Source organism: Aphidius gifuensis, linkage group LG2 (assembly GCF_014905175.1).
Source record: "Aphidius gifuensis isolate YNYX2018 linkage group LG2, ASM1490517v1, whole genome shotgun sequence".
In the NCBI taxonomy this organism is placed as follows: Eukaryota; Metazoa; Arthropoda; class Insecta; order Hymenoptera; family Braconidae; genus Aphidius; species Aphidius gifuensis.
The window spans coordinates 22144704-22165662 of record NC_057789.1 but is presented as its reverse complement, the minus strand read 5'-3'; the positions used below and the strand labels follow the sequence as shown (position 1 = coordinate 22165662).

At 28.3% G+C, this 20959-nt stretch overlaps 2 protein-coding genes across 2 annotated transcripts; one reads left to right on the top strand and one right to left on the bottom strand.

The window, feature by feature from the left end:
- Positions 1-10157: 10157 nt before the first annotated feature.
- On the top strand, positions 10158-11844 carry LOC122850527. The gene is made up of 5 exons (XM_044149658.1): positions 10158-10163; positions 10347-10472; positions 10775-11104; positions 11186-11734; positions 11839-11844. The coding sequence occupies exons 1-5, from the start codon at positions 10158-10160 to the stop codon at positions 11842-11844; spliced, it is 1017 nt and encodes a 338-aa protein (XP_044005593.1).
- Positions 11845-16108: 4264 nt separating this feature from the next.
- Positions 16109-17723, bottom strand: LOC122850526 (101 kDa malaria antigen-like). The gene is made up of 4 exons (XM_044149657.1): positions 17631-17723; positions 17372-17548; positions 16396-16678; positions 16109-16260 (listed from the first exon to the last, which is right to left on the bottom strand). The coding sequence occupies exons 1-4, from the start codon at positions 17721-17723 to the stop codon at positions 16109-16111; spliced, it is 705 nt and encodes a 234-aa protein (XP_044005592.1).
- Between the last annotated feature and the right edge of the window lie 3236 nt (positions 17724-20959).

Here is a 20959-nt window from a genome sequence, read left to right as displayed (position 1 = left end):
TTCCCGTAATTTTTTGAGTGACTCTGCCGTAAATATTTATCGTATGGACCCGAGTGGAAATTTAGTTAAGGTTCTGATCAGAACCGGATCAGTGAACCTGACTTCAAATCAGAACCGGATCAGGAATCCTGTTCAGGAACGGATCAGAATGTAACGCTCTTTTTTAGGATTCTGATCAGAACCGGATCAGGAAACCTGGCCAGATTTTAGGGTTAGAGCCAGGATACCTGAACAGGAATGGATCAGGATTCCTGACTAGAATATAACCAGGAATCCTGTTCAGGACGGATCAGAATGTAACGCTTTTTTTTAGGATTCTGATCAGAATCGGATCAGGAAACCTGACCAGGATACCTGATCAGGAATGGAACAGGATTCCTGATCTGAAACGGATCAATTAATTTAAAAAAAAAAATTGTTTTTTATTAATTGATGTTTTGTAACTAATTTACTATAGCAATATTATTGATGAAACAGATTGAACGATAAGATTTTATTATACCTAACATAACTTAAATTACCTAACCACTAGCGGGACGCGAACTCGGAACTTTCAGATTACAACTACGGACCTTAACACGCGCGGCCATGCCGTCTATCGATGATCTGATGTGATTTTTTGCTTTCATAAATTACATCAGCTAAAAAAAAACTTAAATTAGAATTTGCGACGTTAATTTAACGTAAAAATAAAATATAACAATTTGTTAAATTGTCCCTTGTCATTTTGTATTAGAATTAAAATTATAATAATAAATAAATATTTATTATAATAATAAATATTTTTCCTGATAATATCCTGGTCAGAATCTGTTCAGGAAACCTTATTCAGGTAACGTTCAGGTTTCCTGATCCTTTCCTGAACAAGAAAACTGAATAAAAAAAATTAAATTATTTGATAAATTTTTCCTGATAATATCCTGGTCAGAATCTGTTCAGGAAACCTTATTCAGGATACGTTCAGGTTTCCTGTTCCTTTCCTGAACAGAAAAACTGAATAAAAAAAATTAATTTATTTGATAAATTTTTCCTGATAGTATCCTGGTCAGAATCTGTTCAGGAAACCTTATTCAGGATACGTTCAGGTTTCCTGTTCCTTTCCTGAACAGGAAAACTGAATAAAAAAAATTAATTTATTTGATAAATTTTTCCTGATAGTATCCTGGTCAGAATCTGTTCAGGAAACCTTATTCAGGATACGTTCAGGTTTCCTGATCCTTTCCTGAACAGGAAAACTGAATAAAAAAATTAATTTATTCGATAAATTTTTCCTGATAATATCCTGGTCAGAATCTGTTCAGGAAACCTTATTTGGGATACGTTCAGGTTTCCTGATCCTTTCCTGAACAGGAAAACTGAATAAATAAAATTAATTTATTTGATAAATTTTTCCTGATAGTATCCTGGTCAGAATCTGTTCAGGAAACCTTATTCAGGATACGTTCAGGTTTCCTGTTCCTTTCCTGAACAGGAAAACTGAATAAAAAAATTAATTTATTTGATAAATTTTTCCTGATAGTATCCTGGTCAGAATCTGTTCAGGAAACCTTATTCAGGATACGTTCAGGTTTCCTGATCCTTTCCTGAACAGGAAAACTGAATAAAAAAATTAATTTATTTGAGTAATTTTTCCTGATAATATCCTGGTCAGAATCTGTTCAGGAAACCTTATTCAGGATACGTCAAGGTTTCCTGTTCTTTTCCTGAACAGGATTGGATAAGGTTACCTGACTTAAGGAAATCGTAAGGTGTCCTGACCAGGTTCGGGTCAGGAATGAGTCAGGTTCCCTGAATAAGGAATCCTGATCCGTTTCTGATCAGGGTTTGAGGTCAAATAGGGCATCCTGAAAATTTTTCCACTCGGGCGATCCCTGGTAGAAATCCTGTCTCATACATACCTAATAATTAGCTATTTTTATTAGATTCAAACTCCCAGTTAGCTCATTCTTAGACGAATACTTAGATGATTATGACGGCGAAATGTAAGCGGTATTTTCCCATCAGATGGCTATTTCTATTAGACTCATAAATAGCCATTTCTCAGCTAATAATTCGTATTTCATATGGGTTAAATAATAATAAAAATACTGATAATAATTTTTTTCTTTTTATTTTGCAATAATAAAAATTTACAATATTTCACTTGATTTTTTGCTGCATTTCATTCATATTTCATTTCAAGACAACTACTAGTAGCTCAATAGATTCAGTTTCAGAAGTCTTCCTTCACTTGTGATTTTTATTGAATAAGGCTTCATGGTGTTGGATCTTTATTTCCAGATATTTTGTATCTAAACAACAGAAATCAACATTACTAAAAAACTCAAAATAATTGAACTGTATTTAATATTTTATTTACTCACATTTCAATAAATGACAAATAATTTCACTTAAAAAAAAAATATTACTATGGTAAATGATGGTGTAGGTACGACAATTAACCTTCAAATTTTTTACTCAAGTAACTGCAAAAAAAATTTACAAAAAAACAAATTTAAAAAAATAATGATTAAATAAAATATTCATATTAAAAATTTACTGACTTTATTTTTTCACCATCAAAAGAAAATAAATAATTTTGTAATGTTTCTTGTTGATTGTAAATTAAATGAAATAATTAATGTTGTTCACTGACAGCTGTAAATGGACTCTAAGTTCTTGCAGTTCTCAAACACAATCCTCTGTAAGTCTGTAAATTTACTCCAGTGCCCTCTGGAGTACTAAAACTAAACAAATATGTAGCAGTACAATTTTTTACCTATTTATTAGCTATTTTATAGGTCATATTTTAGATACAAAATAATCATAGTGGTACTAGTGACAGAGGGCGCTCAGAATAAAATGAATCTAATCGTTGAATCTAACATTTACCTACTTATTAGCCACTTTTGTTAAAAACAAAAATTTTTCTATTTTAAATAGCTGTTTATTAGCTATTATATGCCTACTTATATTGTATCCACTTTTTAGCCATTGAAATTAGTTAACAAATGGATTGAAACTAATTGAATCTCACGGAATTCTACCAGGGATGTCCTCAAAAAATTACGGAAATTACATGTAAAAAATCCGTGAATTCTCTTGCAATTATAAAAATAATAGTATTAGTCATTTATATAGATATTTTTTTTTATAAATTATTAAAATATATTCCGGGGTTAATAAAACAAATAAAATTTATATGTCGGCCAGGTATCGGTTGATTCTTGGATTTCCATGATTATAATGTAAATTCAAGTAGAACAAATTTTTCTCATCTCTAATTGGTGCTGCTATGGCTAAGTAAGTAAGGCTCTGGAATTACAAGCAGAAGATACCGCGTTCAAGTCCTGGTGATATCAATTATTTATAGTGTAGTTTTGTCAGTCAAATAAATTATCAATTATATGAATAAAAAAATTAAATTCTTCAAACAATTAAAAAAAATTTTTTTTTTATAAAATTATTAAATTTTTGGAAGTCTTGGCCGAGTATTATATTCGAAAAAAAAAAAAAATATATATATTATGGGGGCATTCATGAAAGTTTTCTGTGATTGCACTTTAAATTTTCAGTGAAATTCCCGTAAAACTAAATTTTCATTTTCTGTCACTGTCTGTTGATGTTTCAAAGGAGACTCCCGTAAAATTTACGTGATCCAAACGTAAATATAAAGGGAATGTCGATAGGCTCCACTCGATCGTGATATTCCCGAAATTATTCAAGTTTTCTTCACTTAATTATAAAGGGAAAATTCTCTCCGTGTATATCTTTTAAATTTAATTTATATTTTCATTAAATATATTTTTTCCACTTGAGTTGTGGTAAGTATTTACAACTTTTTAAGACGAACCAATAGACTTAATTTTTTGAAAACCTCATTATTTGTTTTTAGTTATTGCGTCTTTTTGGGAATTCAAATGTCGAGTATACATGATAATATTTACAATTTATAGAAATCATTACAAATACAAATTTCACACGCACAATATTCAATACACGAAATTTAATAATAATTTATAAACATCATCTTGAATTTTTATTTTGAATCTTTTTGTCATTTTAAAAATTACGATATTACATTTAAAAAAAATATACGACAATTAAATCGAAGGATGTTATTCTTGAAAAAATATATATAAATAAATATGTGCTATAAATTCAAATTAAATATTCTAATAATACTTATATAAATATATATATTCTATTATTATTTAAAAAATAAAATTACATGTATTGTTTTTCTAAGCTGATTCAGTTAACCACACCTGAAAAAAAAACAACAAAATAATGTTCAATCGTTTGATCATTTAAGGTGGAAGGTAAGTCCCATCGGTGGACGAAGTTTGGGCCCGAGAGGGTGCGCATCTACATATTGTTATAAAAAATATTTTCAGTGCCCCTATGTCCAAAATATATTCACTATACTGGCAGGTTCTTGGTAGTATGTGTGTATGCAGTCTATCTGAATAGACACACACATACTACATAGCCAAGAAACATGAGACAGAACGACGAATAAAAGAAAGAGAATGACCACTAATGATAGAAAATTTTGATCCTAATAATTGAATATCTTCTAAAATTCGAGGAAGAAAATGATCATTGAGGGCTTAAAAAATCCGTATTGTAAATAGAAGTGAAAACTGATATGATAGTAAATTGAGAAAAATCGTATAGACACTTTTTGAGCTACATAAGAAAATATGTGTTCAGTCCCTATGTGTTAAAGTTGTTAACTTTGACATTAATTATCTAAAAAAAACCGAGGTACAAAATTCTAAAAAAAATTCAACAGAATAGATAATTATTCTGGCTTTCATATGAGACCAAAAATTCGAAAATCATATAGTTAGAAATTCTATTTACCTTCCACCTTAACATAATTTTTTGCTCTCTCTTTTGTTCCTTTGTGAATCATCACCAGAAGTTCAATATTTTTTTTAATAGACCTTGACTCAATTAAGCCATTATATTGTTTTTGTTTAGTTAGAGAACTAGAGTTCAAGAGAAAGAGAGAGAGAGAGAGAGGGGGAGAAAAATAAAACAGAATGTTGGTACCTGGTAGCCTCAAATCTGGGATTGCTGTCGACCGAACTGTGTACCTGTCGATACCTGTCCGGGCCTATCGATACCTGTCTGGACCTGTCGATATGTGAGGGCCGTGAAGGCAGTATGGTAGCAGTCGAGCAGTAATGCAGTATTGCAGTTTAGTTGGATATAGCAACAGATAGCAAGGTACAGTCTTAAAAGCAAGATTACATATCACGTGGCAATCGACTTTACAAGGTATGTAAGGTTAAATACTATTTTATTCACGTGCATCGGTAAAGAGCTATAAAGTTCAATCAATTTATATCAAGTTTTTTCCATTAAATTTTTGAAATTTAATATTTATCGGTATAATAATTCATTGCAATTTTTTTTTTTTTCTTTATAAGTTAACGAGAATAAAATATGGGGAGTAATTCAAATGGAATTAATATGGAGACCACAGATTTAAGTCCTACCGAGTGGCGTGAAAAATTCATTACATTTTTAAAAGATGACGTGAGTTTTGAATTATATATTATATTTCTGAGGTAACTGTAATTGTTAATTGTAAATTAAATTGAATAATAAATCATTAATTTTTTTTATGTATACAGTTAAATATATATGGAAAATCTTTAGATGATAAAGTAATAGAGTCTCTAGAAAAGGAGTATAGTGATTATGAAGATAATGATGATGATGCTGATAAAGATGCTGATAATGATGATGATGTAGTAGATAACGATGGTGATTATGTAGAAGATACAGATACCGATGTTGATGATGATGATAATGCTAAAGCTCGTGCAGTTTACGATAAATATAAAAGACAACAAAAAGCAAAATCTCATTTGCGTATGATTCGCATGGGTCCTCTATTTACTAGTCAACCACGACTAAAAAAAAGTAAGAAAATAACAACACTATAATTTTCAATGATATACATAAAAAAAAAAATTTGTATTATACTCTAAATAGTAAATTTACTAATAAAAATATTTAATTAATTTTTCAGTATGTAAAGATAGGAATAACCAAGTTCTTTCTACTCGCTTCAGAAAATATACATTTTGGGACAATAAAAATGATTCAGTTGTTAAAATACACGAAAAAACAAATGATTTAAAGTACTTCCTGAATCTCTGTGGATTTAATTTAACAAATCTAGATGTATCAACATATCCTACTTCTGAAATAATGCCAATCATTAATGCTAATTGCTCAAAACTTTGGAACCTTGCATTAGGATTCAAAGAAATAATGAGTCAAGATTTTGAAAATTGTTTTTCCAATATGCCTAAACTTAGATTGCTGTCGATTTACTGGAAATGTAAAGGAACTCTACCAATGACTTTAGCCAAGTCATTAGAACAAATTGGTGAAACCTTAGAAGTTTTAAAACTTTCATGTCGCTTACAAGGAAATGATTTGTTCTCACCAGATTCATTGGCTCCGGTAAGTTTGAATTTATAATAAATATTATATTACAATAAAAAAACGCTTTTTATTTTTAATAAATTATTACTTTATTTTTCAGGTATTTCCTCGACTAATCGCTTTGACACGCTTAGAAATATGGGAATTTGGACTCAGTCAACTATTACTCCAGTCGATAAGTGAAATAAAAAATTTGAGTCAACTAGAATTAACGTCTCGTTGGCCAAAAAATTATCCAATGTTTGATACAAGAATCAGTATGTATCCAATTGGGAATATGAAAAATCTCTGGTGTTTAAGAATTGATTGTGATTATGGCGTTAGCGATGAATTTTTGATTAATCTTTCTAATAATGCTAAAAAATTATGTATTTTAACTATAACTGGCACAAATATAACTGATATTGGTATGAGTGCAATTAATAATTTAGAAGAATTACAGGATTTCGATCTTGGTTTAACTTTTAGTTGGTTCGTTCCGCGATCAACAACAAATGAATTTATCACTGATGAATCAATTCAATGTTTATTCAATCAAAAATTAGACTCCTTGAATATATCAAATTGTATTAACATCACTGATAAATCATTAATTAAACTTGTTGAAAATTTACCAAATTTAATAAAATTATTTATTAAAAATACAAAGGTAACTCGTGAAGCTGTTGAAGAAATATCTAAATTAACAAAACAACGTAAAAAACCATTAAAAGTACATCATTCTTTTAAAAATAATGATTGATTATTTTTAAATCATTAGTGGAATCAATTAATGTTTTTTTTTTTTTGAGTCTAAAGTTGAATAAATGAAAAAATTTGTTATATTAATTTAATAAACAACAATAAACGGTTTTAGTTTGAGAATTTACTTGCAATTAGTTATTATTTTTATTTATTTGTTATGTCTTTTTCTAAAACTAATTTTAAAAAAAAATAATAATACATTTCTATAACTTTTATTGAATTATTAGGAATGAATAATTTTTATGTTGCATTTATCAGCTAGTTGACATTGACGAAAGTGAATATGTTATAAAGATATACTACCTAGATTATAATGATGGAATGAAGCCAGCATTACCGACTGCTTGCTAGCTAGCTAGTTCACCATGTTAGTTTGTGACTGACTCAATTATTTAGTTAATTAATTAATAAGTATGAAATATTCATTATAATTTAGTTATTAAATAATCAAAAATGACTAAGGCTTCAAATCATTTTAAAAACTTAGTAAACATCTCCGAGACCTGGTGAAACACTTTACAAAAAAACATGACAAATATACATTATACATTTTATTGGTGAATCGTGATAGTGATTATATATTTTTATTATTAATATATATTCAAATATAAGCAGTGTGGGGGCTAGTCTACATAAACTTACTTACAACAAGCATCTTCATCTTTACAATGATCAACCAAAGGAAGAGCTGAAAAAGCTGAAAAAATGGGAATTAAAGAAGATCGAATTCCTGAAAAGACATATTGGTATTAGGCAAATTTTAAAAAACTTAATAATGTTATGAAAAACATTTTTTCGTAGAAAATTTAATATTGAATAAAAAGAAATTGATACAAAAAAAAAATATATATTTTAATTATTTAATAAGCTGTTGTAAATATAAAACAAGAATGTTTTTTTTCTTCTGAAATTTATGGGAATTTTTTGGCGATTCATCACCAACAGGACAATTAATCAATTAATTTTATTCATATATAAATTGAAGAATATTTTTGCTTTCTGTTTTCTTTTTCTTTTTAAATCGTCACCAGAAATTGAATATTTTTTAAAAAACTCTATGACTTAATATAGCCCGCATCATGTTGTTTTTGTTCAACTAGAACCCAGGTAGGAGTAAACGATTGTGCCAGGCCTGGCACAAGCTTGTGCACAAGGCTCACATGCTTGTGTCTAGCTTGTGCTACAAGCTTGTGCCAAGGTTGTTAAGTGATTGGAAATGTGCCTATGTTACAAGCTTGATGACAAGCCTTGTGCCAAGGCTCGTATCCCAGCCTCGTGCCAAGACTCGTATTCCAGCCTTGTGCCAAGGCTTGTGCCTCGGGCTTGACTCAAGCTTCCAAAAACGATTTTAAAAAAAATATAAATAAATTATTATGGTTAATCTATTATTATTGTTAATTTAATAATTCCGACATTGTTATTTTTTAATTCAGACAATTCTATTAAACGATAATAATTAAACGAAAAACTAGGGACGCGACGCGGGATCGATCCGGGGCCTCTCACGTGGAAGTCCAATGCACTATCATGTCGACCATCGGGGTATTGATAAAAGTGGTCGTCAAAATTTTTTATATAAATTAATTCTATTGAGACTAAACACACAGTCCTCGCGAATGCCTCACACAATAGTCAAAGCCTGATATTTTTTATTTGAAATTTATATTAAATTTATATATCTAATTACTATAATTTTTTTTTTTTGAGTTAAATATATGCATAAGTCAAGTCTCGTGTCGAGCTTGGTGAAACAATGGGCACCAGCTTGAAACAAGGCTGTATTACGAGGCTCGTGTGAGGGCGGGAAAAATCAAAGGGACAGTTTTGTGTCGAGCCTGGATTAACAAGGCTTGTCTAGTGACTGGAAAAACAGGCTTGACACAACCTTGAAATTTTTAACCTTGTGTGAGGCTTGGAATTAACGATTGACACATGCTTGTTACAAGCCTGGACTAACAAGTCTAGTGCAATGACTGTAAATACAGGCTCGACACAATCTTGGAAATTTCAACCTTGTTTAAGGCTTGGAATTACCGATTGACACAGACTTGGTACAAGCCTGGACTAGCAAGTCTTGTGAAATGACTGTAAATACAGGCTTGATACGAGCTTGGAATTTTTAACCTTGTGTAAGGCTTGGAATTAACGATCGTCACAGGCTTGGTACAAGCCTGGAATAACAAGTCTTGTGCAATGACTGTAAATACAAGCTTGACACGAGCTTGGAATTTTTAACCTTGTGTGAGGCTTGGAATTAACGATTGTCACAGGCTTGGTACAAGCCTGGGATAACAAGTCTTGTGCAATGACTGTAAATACAAGCTTGACACGAGCTTGGAATTTTTAACCTTGTGTGAGGCTTGGAAATAACAATCGACACAGGCTTGGTACAAGCCTAGATTAACAAGTCTTGTGCGATGACTGGGAAAATTCTCTGTGCCAAGCTAGGCACATTCTAGTCCACCAAGGCTAGGAAACACAAGCTTGTAACAAGCCTGGCACGGCCGTTCACCCTTGTGGGATCCTACCTGGGAAGAGAAAAATAGAGAGTGAAACAAAATGTTGATACTTGGTAGCCTCAAGTCTGGGACTGCTATCACTCGTATTACCTATATGTACATGTGAACTGAAAATACGACAAGTGACTGTACTGGAGTGTACCTCAGTGTATCAGTGTGACCGTCAATAGGTGATAGCTGTGAGGGTGGTAGCACTGTTGCAGTATCGATGTCGCCATTTTCGCTAGGGAATAGAAACAAATAGCAAGATACGAACTTGGCAGTAACAATACATACCACGTGGCAATCGACTTCATAAAGTATGTAACGTGCATCGGTAAAGAGCTAACAAGTGTAATCAATTTATCATATATTATCTGCTAAATTTTTAAAATTTATAATTTGTCGGTATAATAATTCATTGCGGTTTTTCTTTTTCTTCTTTTAAGTTGAACGAAATAAGAAATGGGGGTTAGTTCAAAAGAGATGAATATAGAGAGCGCAGATTTAAGTCCTACCGAATGGCATAAAAAATTCGTAACATTATTAAAAAACGAAGTAAGGTTTGAATTATACATTACATTTATGTAGCTACTGTAATTGTTTATTGTAAATTCAATTAAATAATAAATCATTAATATTTTTTTAATATAGCGTAAGTTATCAGCAAAGCCTTTAGATGATGATGTAATAGAATCTATGGAAATGGATTATAGTGATTATGAAGCTTATGATTCTGATGATTCTAGTGATGATGATGAAGATTCCTATAATTTTAAGGTACAACGAAACGCACAGTGTCATTTGCGTATGATTCGCATGGGTCCTCTATTTGCTAGTCAACCACGACTAAAAAAAAGTAAGAAAATAACAGCACTATAATTTTCAATGATATATATAACAAAAAAAAATTTGTATTATACTCTTAATAGTAAATATAGTAATGAAAATATTTAATTAATTTTTCAGTATGTAGAGATGGAAAGAACGAGTTGCTTTCTATATGCTTTGAAAAATATAGATTTTGGAGCAATGAAAATGATTCAATTAATGAAATACATGAAAAAATAAATGATTTAAAGTACGTACTGAATCTTTGTGGATTTAATTTAATAAGTCTAAATTTATTTTGTTATCCTAATTCTCAAATAATGCCAATACTCAATGCTAATTGTCCAAAACTTTGGGATCTTGCAATAGGATTCAAAGAAATAATAAGTCAAGATTTAGAAAATTGTTTTTCTAATATGCCTAAACTTAAATTGCTGTCGATTAAATGGCAATGTGAAAATTCAACTATACCAATGACTTTAATCCAGTCATTAAAACAAATTGGTGGAACCTTGGAAGTTTTAAAACTTTCATGTAGCTTACAAGAGAATGATTTGTTTTCACCAGATTCATTGGCTCCGGTAAGTTTGAATTTTTATTGAATATTATATTACAATAAAAAATGTTATTTATTTTCAATAACTTATTCATTTATTTTTTAGGTATTTCCTCGACTAATCGCGTTGAAACGTTTAAATATATTGCAATTTGGACTAAGTCAGCTATTAATCCAGTCGATAAGTGAAATGAAAAATTTACATTTCCTACAATTAATGACTAGTTGGTCGAAAAATCACCCAGTGCTTGATACAAGAATCAATATGTATCCAATTGGAAATATGAAAAATCTCAAAAGTTTAGTTATTGATTGTGATTATGGCATTAGAGATGAATTTTTGATTAATCTTTGTAATAATGCTAAAAAATTAACGGAATTAGATATAGTTGGCATAAACATAACAGATACTGGTATAAGCGCAATCAATAATTTAAAACAATTACACCATTTCCAAGTTCGATCAATTTTAAGATTTTTTGGTCCGCAATCATTGAAAAATGAATTTATCACTGATGAATCTATTCAATGTTTATCCAATCGAAAATTGGACTCTTTGGATATATCAAATTGCGTTAATGTTACTGATAAATCAGTACTTAAACTTGTTGAAAATTTACCAAATTTAACAGATTTATCTATTAGAAATACAAAGGTAACTCGTAAAGCTGTCGATAAAATATATGAATTAACAAAACAACGTAAAAAACCAATAAAAGTATATCATTTTTTAAAAAATGATCATTGATTATTTTTAAGGTATAACCTGCCAAAATGAAAAATAAAGGGAAGTTTATGAAATTAATAATTTAGATAAATGAAATAATAATGCATCTTTTTGTCAATTCAGTTTTTATGTTATAAGACTTTTTTTTTTTAAATAATTATTCAAAGTTGACATAATTTAGAGAGGTTAAACATGGGCTCTTATGGGAGGAGGTGTTAGAAAATATCTACGAACTTAACTAAACGTACATATAATGAAAGTTTTGTCCCTGAACTCTATTTTTGTTGTAAAAAAACCAGTCGCTGACGTGAAAACTTTTGATTTTTACCCACACAATTAAAAAAATTCACACCTACACAACAAAGAGATTTACAACGCTTGATCTAAGTAGACACGTTTTAGAGACGCAGTCGATAATATACCATCAAATTTATAACACGAATCCAATGCAGTTGCCATATTTTTTGCTGACAAGAAAAAAAATGATAAATTAGCGTTTTTTTTTCATTGCTATTTTATAAACAATAAGATAGTAACTGACAAAACTAAAACTGTCATTCTGTTCTAAATAATTTCTTATTTATTTATATTCACAAAAACACTATACAAAATATGGTAATAACTACTGTTTGAGGGTCATTTTTCATTACCCATAAGAGCCCATGTTAAATTTTTTTTTTTTTATAAACATTATAACTTTAAACTAAGTTCAAGAAAACGTAGAAATTTGTTTTAATAGATTCATCATAATTTTAACTATCTAAAACACAAAAAAGAAGTTTTGCATCCTTTCAATGGGGCTTTTCTCCTTAACTAAACAATACTTGTAATGAAGAGATCTTTCCAAAATTTAATAGGTATTAAAAAAAAATAAGGAAATTTTTGATATCAGATGAAATGGGCTTATAAGACTAATTTCGCGTAATATTAAAAAATATAAGCTAAAACACGATTTTAGCAATTTTATGAGAACGAGTATTGAGGCTCTGGCAACAGCGCATTGAAGTGGGAAAATTTAAACAGCAAATTTATTAAAATTTACACAGCTGATAATACTGTATACACCATTATACATTCATAAAATAGATAAGATGGCGTCAAGATTGTTGCAAACTGACAAAAAGCACTATTGCCGGGTCATTACGAGAAAATAAAAACTAATTAAAATTGTTTTTAAATTACAAGAATATGATTTATTATGCAATAACATAGACGAAATGATAAGATTCTAGTAAAAGTATTATTAATAAGCCACAAAACCACCGAGTAGTTAACCCATTTTTTAGTTATGGGGTTGGCAACGCAAAACTGTCCATGTAAGCATTAGGCATATTTAGGACACGCCCCCAAAATTTTTGGCATTATACCTTAAGGTTGATTTTAGTCGCATCACCGAACCAATATTGATGCCACGAAGGGCCTGTATATCAATAACGCTATTTTTATTCCCATGTCCCAAAATTTTGTGGCGCCACTGATGAAAAAACTAAAGTTCTTTAGTAGTATGTGTGTGAGTGGCTAGACACTAGCAAGCGAAGATTACATCGTATCACTGAAACCATGCTTGTAAGTTCATGTTCGTGTGTTGCTGCGCTTCTCGCAAAATTTTAATTAAAGTTATTTATTTTAAAACGCAAACAGACGAAATACCAAAAATTTATATCAAAAATTTGACTTTTCTAGCACTACAAACTGATAGAAATTTAACGTTTTCGTTTTGGAAAGTTATCAATAAAAATATGATGTACCGCCATACCTTCGTGTTAAAGTTGTCAACTTTGACAGTAAATTCCAAAAACCACACAAAAAAAAAATTGAAAAAATTGACAATGTATAATTACTTCATTTAAACATAAGATAAAAAAATTCAAGTTGCGATTTTTCAGATTTCAGAATCAACCTTAAATGATTAGTGGAATCAAATAATATATATATTTTTTTACCTCCTGGTAGAAATATTTCTCCGACTTTTCTCCAACTTTTTTCCAACTTTTTTACGCCATTTCTCCACCTTTTTACGAAAATAACCCATGGTTGGAGAAAATGCGGACAAATTTCTCCAACCTTTCTCCAACCAAAAATTTACTCCAACTTTTTTCGACTTTTCTCCAACTTTTTTCGCCATTTCTCCAACCTGAAATGTACTCTAACTTTTTCCAAGTTTTTCCAACCTTCTTCAACCAAAAATATACTTTTAACTTTTTTCCAACTTTTCTCCAACCATGGGTCATTTTCGTAAAAGGTGGAGAAAGTTGAAAAAGGCGGAGAAAGTTGGAAAGTTGGAGAAATATTTCTACCAGGGTCGAGTTGAATAAATAACAATAAACAGTTTAAATTTAAATAAATACTTGCAATTAATTGTTATTTTTTTTTCATTTTATATTTATTTTCGTTTGGAATGAAACCAGCATCACCGACTACTTGCTAGCTATATAGTTAGTGTACTATGTTACTATGTGATAGACAGAGTTATTTAGCTAATTAATTTATAAATATCAAATATTTATTATAATATTGGTTATTAAATAATAGAAAATGATTAATGAGACTTCCAATCGATTAGAAAACTTTTATCAAAAAAAGTTTAACAGTTGATAATTGAATAAAAAGAAGATTTGGGTTATAGATTATAAACAATTTCAAGACCAAGACCTGATGAATCATCACTTTACAAAAAAACATAGAATTGTGCAAAAAAACATGATATTAAATACATTACATTTTTCACGTGAATCACGATAGTTAGTATATATATTTTTAAAACTATAAGCTGCAATTATTTATATTTTTTTTTAAATTGTTTTTGGAAGCTTGAGTCAAGCCCGAGGCACAAGCCTTGGCACAAGGCTGGAATACGAGTCTTGACACGAGGCTGGGACACGAGCCTTGGCACAAGGCTTGTCATCAAGCTTGTAACATAGGCACATTTCCAATCACTTAACAACCTTGGCACAAGCTTGTAGCACAAGCTAGACACAAGCATGTGAGCCTTGTGCACAAGCTTGTGCCAGGCCTGGCACAATCGTTTACTCCTACCTGGGCGGAGATAACTGTCGAGAATAATTGATATCTTTAACTGAAAGAATAAAAAAATAAGAATTATAGATAAATTATTTAGTTTTTATTTAACTTGAAAAATTTAAAGAAAAATACATTTTTCATTTTTTTGATTAATTAATTACACCAAGTTATTAAGTTAAACTTAAAAAATTAAGAAAAAACAAGTGTAACTTTGGAAGAATTTATTATTATTATTGATTATTAATTTGATTATACAAATGTTGTATATTGTAACAATTTACGTTTTACAGTGAATACACGTTTTGATAAATCAAACAAGTTGATAAATAAATACAAGATCGACTGGCTAAATTGCTGAAATATTTTATATAAATATATTTTGAATCAAAGCATGTACTAGTTAAGATATTAAAAATAACATAAAAAATGATAAAAGTAACTATTTTAAAAGAAAAATCTGATAAAGTTTATCTAGAAACTTGAAAATGCTTTTGTATTTTATAATTAATCTTTGATAATAAATAACTACTATGATTCATCAAAACATTATAAATACTAAAACAAAATATATATATAGGTCAATTTTTCACGTGTATCATTTTATCCCCTAAAGTCGTTACTGCATTACCTGTTTTTGTTTGGTGCATCATGCTAAAACCTTTTACCAACAACAAATTCATCGCCCTCTCGAAAAACCCCTTTATTATTATTACTTTTGTCAACTTAATCACAAGTGTCATATGAGAACAATGAATATGCCTTTTACCATTCTTTATTTTTTTTTAATGTCTATTTTTATTTTTATTATTATTTTTTTCAACTTGATGAAAATCTATGTAAATATAAATATCATAAATAATTATATAATTAAAAAATAATTTATAAAATTTATTGATTAATTTTTTATTTGAAAAAAAAAAAAAAACAAATTTATACAAGGAATTTATTCATCATAATTGGTTTTTTATTTAATAATAAAATTAATTATTGATTATTAACGAAAACAGCTAATTTTAATAATATATATTTTCAACATAAAAATTACATATACTCATTAATTTGTTGAAAAATATAGAAATATATTATTTTTGTTATTTTAAATTAGTTTTATGGAAAAAAACTAGAAATGAATAAAAATAATAATTAATTGCAAGTCAATATTTAAATTAGAACATTTTTCATTGTTGTTTATTCAACTAATATAATAACAATTTTTCTTATTTATTCAACTTTAGAAGTAAAAAAAAGAAAATGATGATTCCACTAATGATTTAAAAATAATCAATCATTATTTTTAAAAGAATGATGTACTTTCAATGGTTTTTTACGTTGTTTTGTTAATTTATATATTTTTTCGAAAGCTTGACGAGTTACCTTTGTATTTTTAATAGATAAATCTGTTAAATTTGGTAAGTTTTCAACAAGTTTAAGTACTGATTTATCAGTGATATTAATGCAATTTGATATTTCCAAACAGACCAATTTTCGATTAAATAAACATTGAATTGATTCATCAGTAATAAATTCATTTTTTGCTGATCGCGGAACATAAAAACTAAAAGTTAAACCAAGATTGAACTCTTCTAATTGTTCTAAATTATTAACTGCGCTCATACCAATATCAGTTATATATGTGCCAGTTATAGTTAAAAGCTCTAATTTTTTAGCATTGTTACAAAGATTAATCAAAAATTCATCTCTAACACCATAATCACAATCGATATTCAAATACTCGAGATTTTTCATATTCCCAATTGGATACATATTGATTCTTGTATCAAACATTGGATGATTTTTCGGCCAACGAGACCTTAATTCTAGATGATCCAAATTTTTTATTTCACTTATCGACTGGAGTAATAGTTGACTGATTTTTTATTGTAATATAATATTTATTACAAATTCAAACTTACCGGAGCCAATGAATCTGGTGAGAACAAATCATTCCCTTGTAAGCAACATGAAAGTTTTAAAACTTCCAAGGTTTCACCAATTTGTTCTAATGATTTGGCTAAAGTCATTGGTAGAGTTTCTTCACATTTCCAGTAAATCGACAGCATATGCAGGTTATACATATTAGAAAAACAATTTTCAAAATCTTGACTTATTATTTCTTTAAATCCGAATGAAAGATTCAAAAGTTTGGGGCAATTAGCATTGATTATTGGCAGTAATTTAGAATTAGGATAACATGATAAATCCAGACTTGTTAAATTAAATCCACAGAGTTTCAGTAAGTACTTTAATTCATATATTTTTTCGTGTATTTTATTAACTGAATCATTTTCATTGCTTCGAAATGTATATTTTCTAAAGGATGAAGAAAGAACATCGTTCTTCCAATCTTTACATACTGAAAAAATAATTAAATATTTTTATTAGTATATTTAGAGTAATACAAAATTTTGTTTTCATCATTACAAATTATAGTGTTGGTATTTTCTTACTTCTTTCGAGTCGTGGTTGACTAGCAAATAGAGGACTCGTGCGAATCATACGCAAACAACACTGTGCCCTTTGTTGTTGTTTATATTTATTGTAAACTTTATTATTATCATTATCGTCATCATCGTCGGTATCATCAGAATCATTTTCATCTCCATCATCAGAATCATCGTCATCATCTTTAGTATCATCTTTTCCATAATCATAATAATCATCAAACTCCATTTCCATAGATTCTATTACTTTATCATCTAAAAATGTTTCTAATACTTTATTCTATCTGTAAAAAAATCAATAGATCATTATTTTATTCAATTTACAATAGACAATTACAGTAGCTACATAATACAAAACTTACTTCTTTTTTTAAAAATGTAATGAATTTTTCATGCCATTCGGAAGGAATTAAATCTGCACTCTTCATATTCATCCCATTTGAATTGATCCCCATTTTTTATTTTCGTTCAACTTAAAAAAAAAAGAAAAATCACAATGAGTTATTATACTGGCAAATATTAAGTTTCAAAAGTTTAAGGGAAAAAACTTTACAAAAAATTGATTGCGTTTAATAATAGCTTTTTTTCGATGCACGTGAATAAAATAGTATTTAACCTTTCATACCTTACTCGGTCGATTGCCACGTGGTGTGTAACCTTGATATCTGTTGCTATCCAACTGAACTGCAATACCTGCAATACGTTGCAATACTGCAACATTGCTTGGATTGCTTGATTGCTTGACTGCTACCGCCCTCACACATCGACAGGTACACAGATACACACCAACATTCTGTTTCAACTTTTGCTCTCTCTCTCTCTCTATGTTTCTATGCCTCAAACTTCTGGTGATGATTTAAAAAAGAAAAGGAAACAGAAAGCAAAAATATTATCCTTCAATTTGTAAATGAATAAAATTAATTGATTAATTGTCCTGTTAATGATGATGATGACTGTCTTTTAATGAAAAATTAACATAAATTTCAGAAAAAATTAAAAATTCAGTGAATATTCAGGGTGGTAATATTTTTCAAGGGGGTGCTGCTGGAAAACAGGTGCATTAACTGCTGAGGATCGGTTACTTGAGTTAATGAAACGATAACTCGTATGTCAAGAATTGAAGGATGGTCAATATCAAAAATTAATCGAGGATGGAGTACTCAGGCACCCAGCAACCAAGTCATCGTAAATATATAGTCAATTTATGTATATTTTAAAACAAAAACCATCCAAAAATGTTTACAATCTATAGATTTAAGATATATTACCTGAATTATTTTATTATTTAAATATCAATGGTTGAACTTTTTTTTATAAATTTTTCAAATCGAATTGAAGCAATATAGTCCTTTTTGATTATTTAATAACTAGTATATTATAATAAATATATAATAATTATTAATTAATGAGTTTAATAACTGTGTCAATCACAAACTAACATAGTAGACTAGCTAGCTAAAAGCGTATAGGATGCTGGTTGCAATCCATTATATATGGTATATATATAATATATAATATTATATATATATATAATGATAGATTAGATTATAATCTAGGTAATATAATATTATATATTAAACCTAGATTTTGAACTTATTCACTTTTGTCAAGGTCAACTAGCTGATAACATTCCATTATTATTTATTCGATAAAAATTATAGAAATATATTATTTTTGTTATTTTTAATTAGTTTTAAGAAAAAAAAAAAACGAATGAATAAAAATATTAATTAATTGCAAGTAAATATTAAAACTAAAACTGTTTATTGTTGTTTATTAAATTAATATAATAACAATTTTCCTTATTTATTGAACTCTAGACTCAAAAAAATAAAACATTATTTAATTCCACTGATGATTTTAAAATAATCAATCATTATATTTAAAAGTGATGTACTTTTACGGGTTTTTTACGTTGTTTTGTTAATTTATATATTTCTTCGACAGCTTGACGAGTTACCTTCGTATTTTTAATATATAAAGATTCAAATTTGTAAATTTTTAACAGTTTAAGTACTGATTTATCAATGATATTAATGTAATTTGATATATTCAGCGTTCCCAATTTCTTGATTGAATAAACATTGAATTAATTCATGAGTGATAAATTTATTTTTGTCGTCCGCAAAATATAAAACTAGATTTTAAATTGAAACTCTTCAAAATTTTTAAAGCGCAGCGTACCAGGCTCCGGCGCGTCGTTGTATATAAAATATTATGTATATGATTATTAATAAAATTTTCTTTTATCATAATTGTAATTTTATTAATTACAAAGTACTTTTTCTTATTTTTCATTTCCATGAATTACTATATTTATTTTTTTATAATCAATATTATAATTATTGTGATGAACAAAATATTATTTAATTAAATTATGTTAATCTCAAATCATTTTATCTGTATTTTTGCTTAATCAAGTATTTGAATATATACAGCGAAAATAAAAAATATTTATTATTATTCTTTATAAAAATATAATTTAACCTAATGAAATCGGACTTTAACTTGTTTTCTATTTATGTTTACTTATTTATAAATATTTATATTTTTATAAAAAATATTCAAAACGAATAAAATATTTTAATTAAGTAATATTAAATATAAAACGTTTTTGTAAATTTATTAACTTAATATAATAACAATTAACTTTTTTTATTGAACTCTAGACCAAAAATAAAATAAAAATTATTGTATTAAAATAACAATATTATTTTTATTAAATAGAATTTAGTTTTACGTTGTTTTGTAATATATACTTGATCTAGAAGTTCCTTCACAACCTTAAATTATTAATTGATAAAATTCAAAACTTAAAGTAAACAACATAATATTGTAACGTGTTAATATATATTCACAATAAATTATTGAGTTATAAATCAATTGCTGTAAATTTCTGTCCGCAATAAAACTAGAATAAAACAAAAATTGAAACTTTTTAATTTTTAATTATTAATTGCACTCATACCAGTATCACTAATATTTGTGCCAGTTATAGTTAAAAGTGCTAATTTTTTAGCATTGTTACAAAGATTAATCAAAAATTCATCTCTAACACCATAATCACAATCAATTCTTAAATACCAGAGTTTTTTCATATTCCCAATTGGATACATATTGATTTTTGTATCAAACATCGGATGATTTTTCGGCCAACGAGACGTTAATTCTAGGTCAAACACATTTTTCGCTTTACTTATCGACTGGATTAATAGTTGACTTAGTCCAAATTTTCATATTTCTAAATATCTCAAAGCAGTGAGCCGTGGAAATACCTAAAAAATAAATAAATAATTTATAAAAAATTTAATAACATTTTTTAATGGAAAATATTTATTAAAACATACTGAAACCAATGTATCTGGTGAGAACATATCATTTCCTTTTAAGGTACATGAAAGTTTCAAACTTATCAAGGCTCTACCAATTTGTTTTATTGATTTGGCTAAAGTCATTGGTAGAGTTGAATTTTTACATTCCCAGTCAATCGACAACATTTGAAGATTAGGCATTTTAGAAAAACAATTTTCAAAATCTTGACTTGATATTTCTTTGAATCTTAATGCAACGCTCTTAAGACTTGGGCAATTAGCATTGATTATTGGCATTAATTGAGAAGTAGGGTAAGTTGATAAATCTAGATTTGTTAAATGACTTCCACAGAGATTAATTAGGTACTTTATATCATTTG

Excerpts from the sequence above, each read along its gene's own strand:
- LOC122850526 (XM_044149657.1), bottom strand. The coding sequence starts at position 17,723 with ATGGGGATCAATTCAAATGGGATGAATATGAAGAGTGCAGATTTAATT. Across the intron at positions 16,679-17,371 it reads ACGATAATGATAATAATAAA|TCGATAAGTGAAATAAAAAA; the intron begins GTTTACAATAAA and ends CTATTACTCCAG. Across the intron at positions 16,261-16,395 it reads ATTAGAAGAGTTCAATCTTG|TACTTAAACTTGTTGAAAAC; the intron begins GTTTAACTTTTA and ends CTGATAAATCAG.
- LOC122850527 (XM_044149658.1), top strand. Across the intron at positions 10,473-10,774 it reads AAGATTCCTATAATTTTAAG|TACGTACTGAATCTTTGTGG; the intron begins GTACAACGAAAC and ends AATGATTTAAAG. Across the intron at positions 11,105-11,185 it reads CACCAGATTCATTGGCTCCG|GTATTTCCTCGACTAATCGC; the intron begins GTAAGTTTGAAT and ends TTTATTTTTTAG.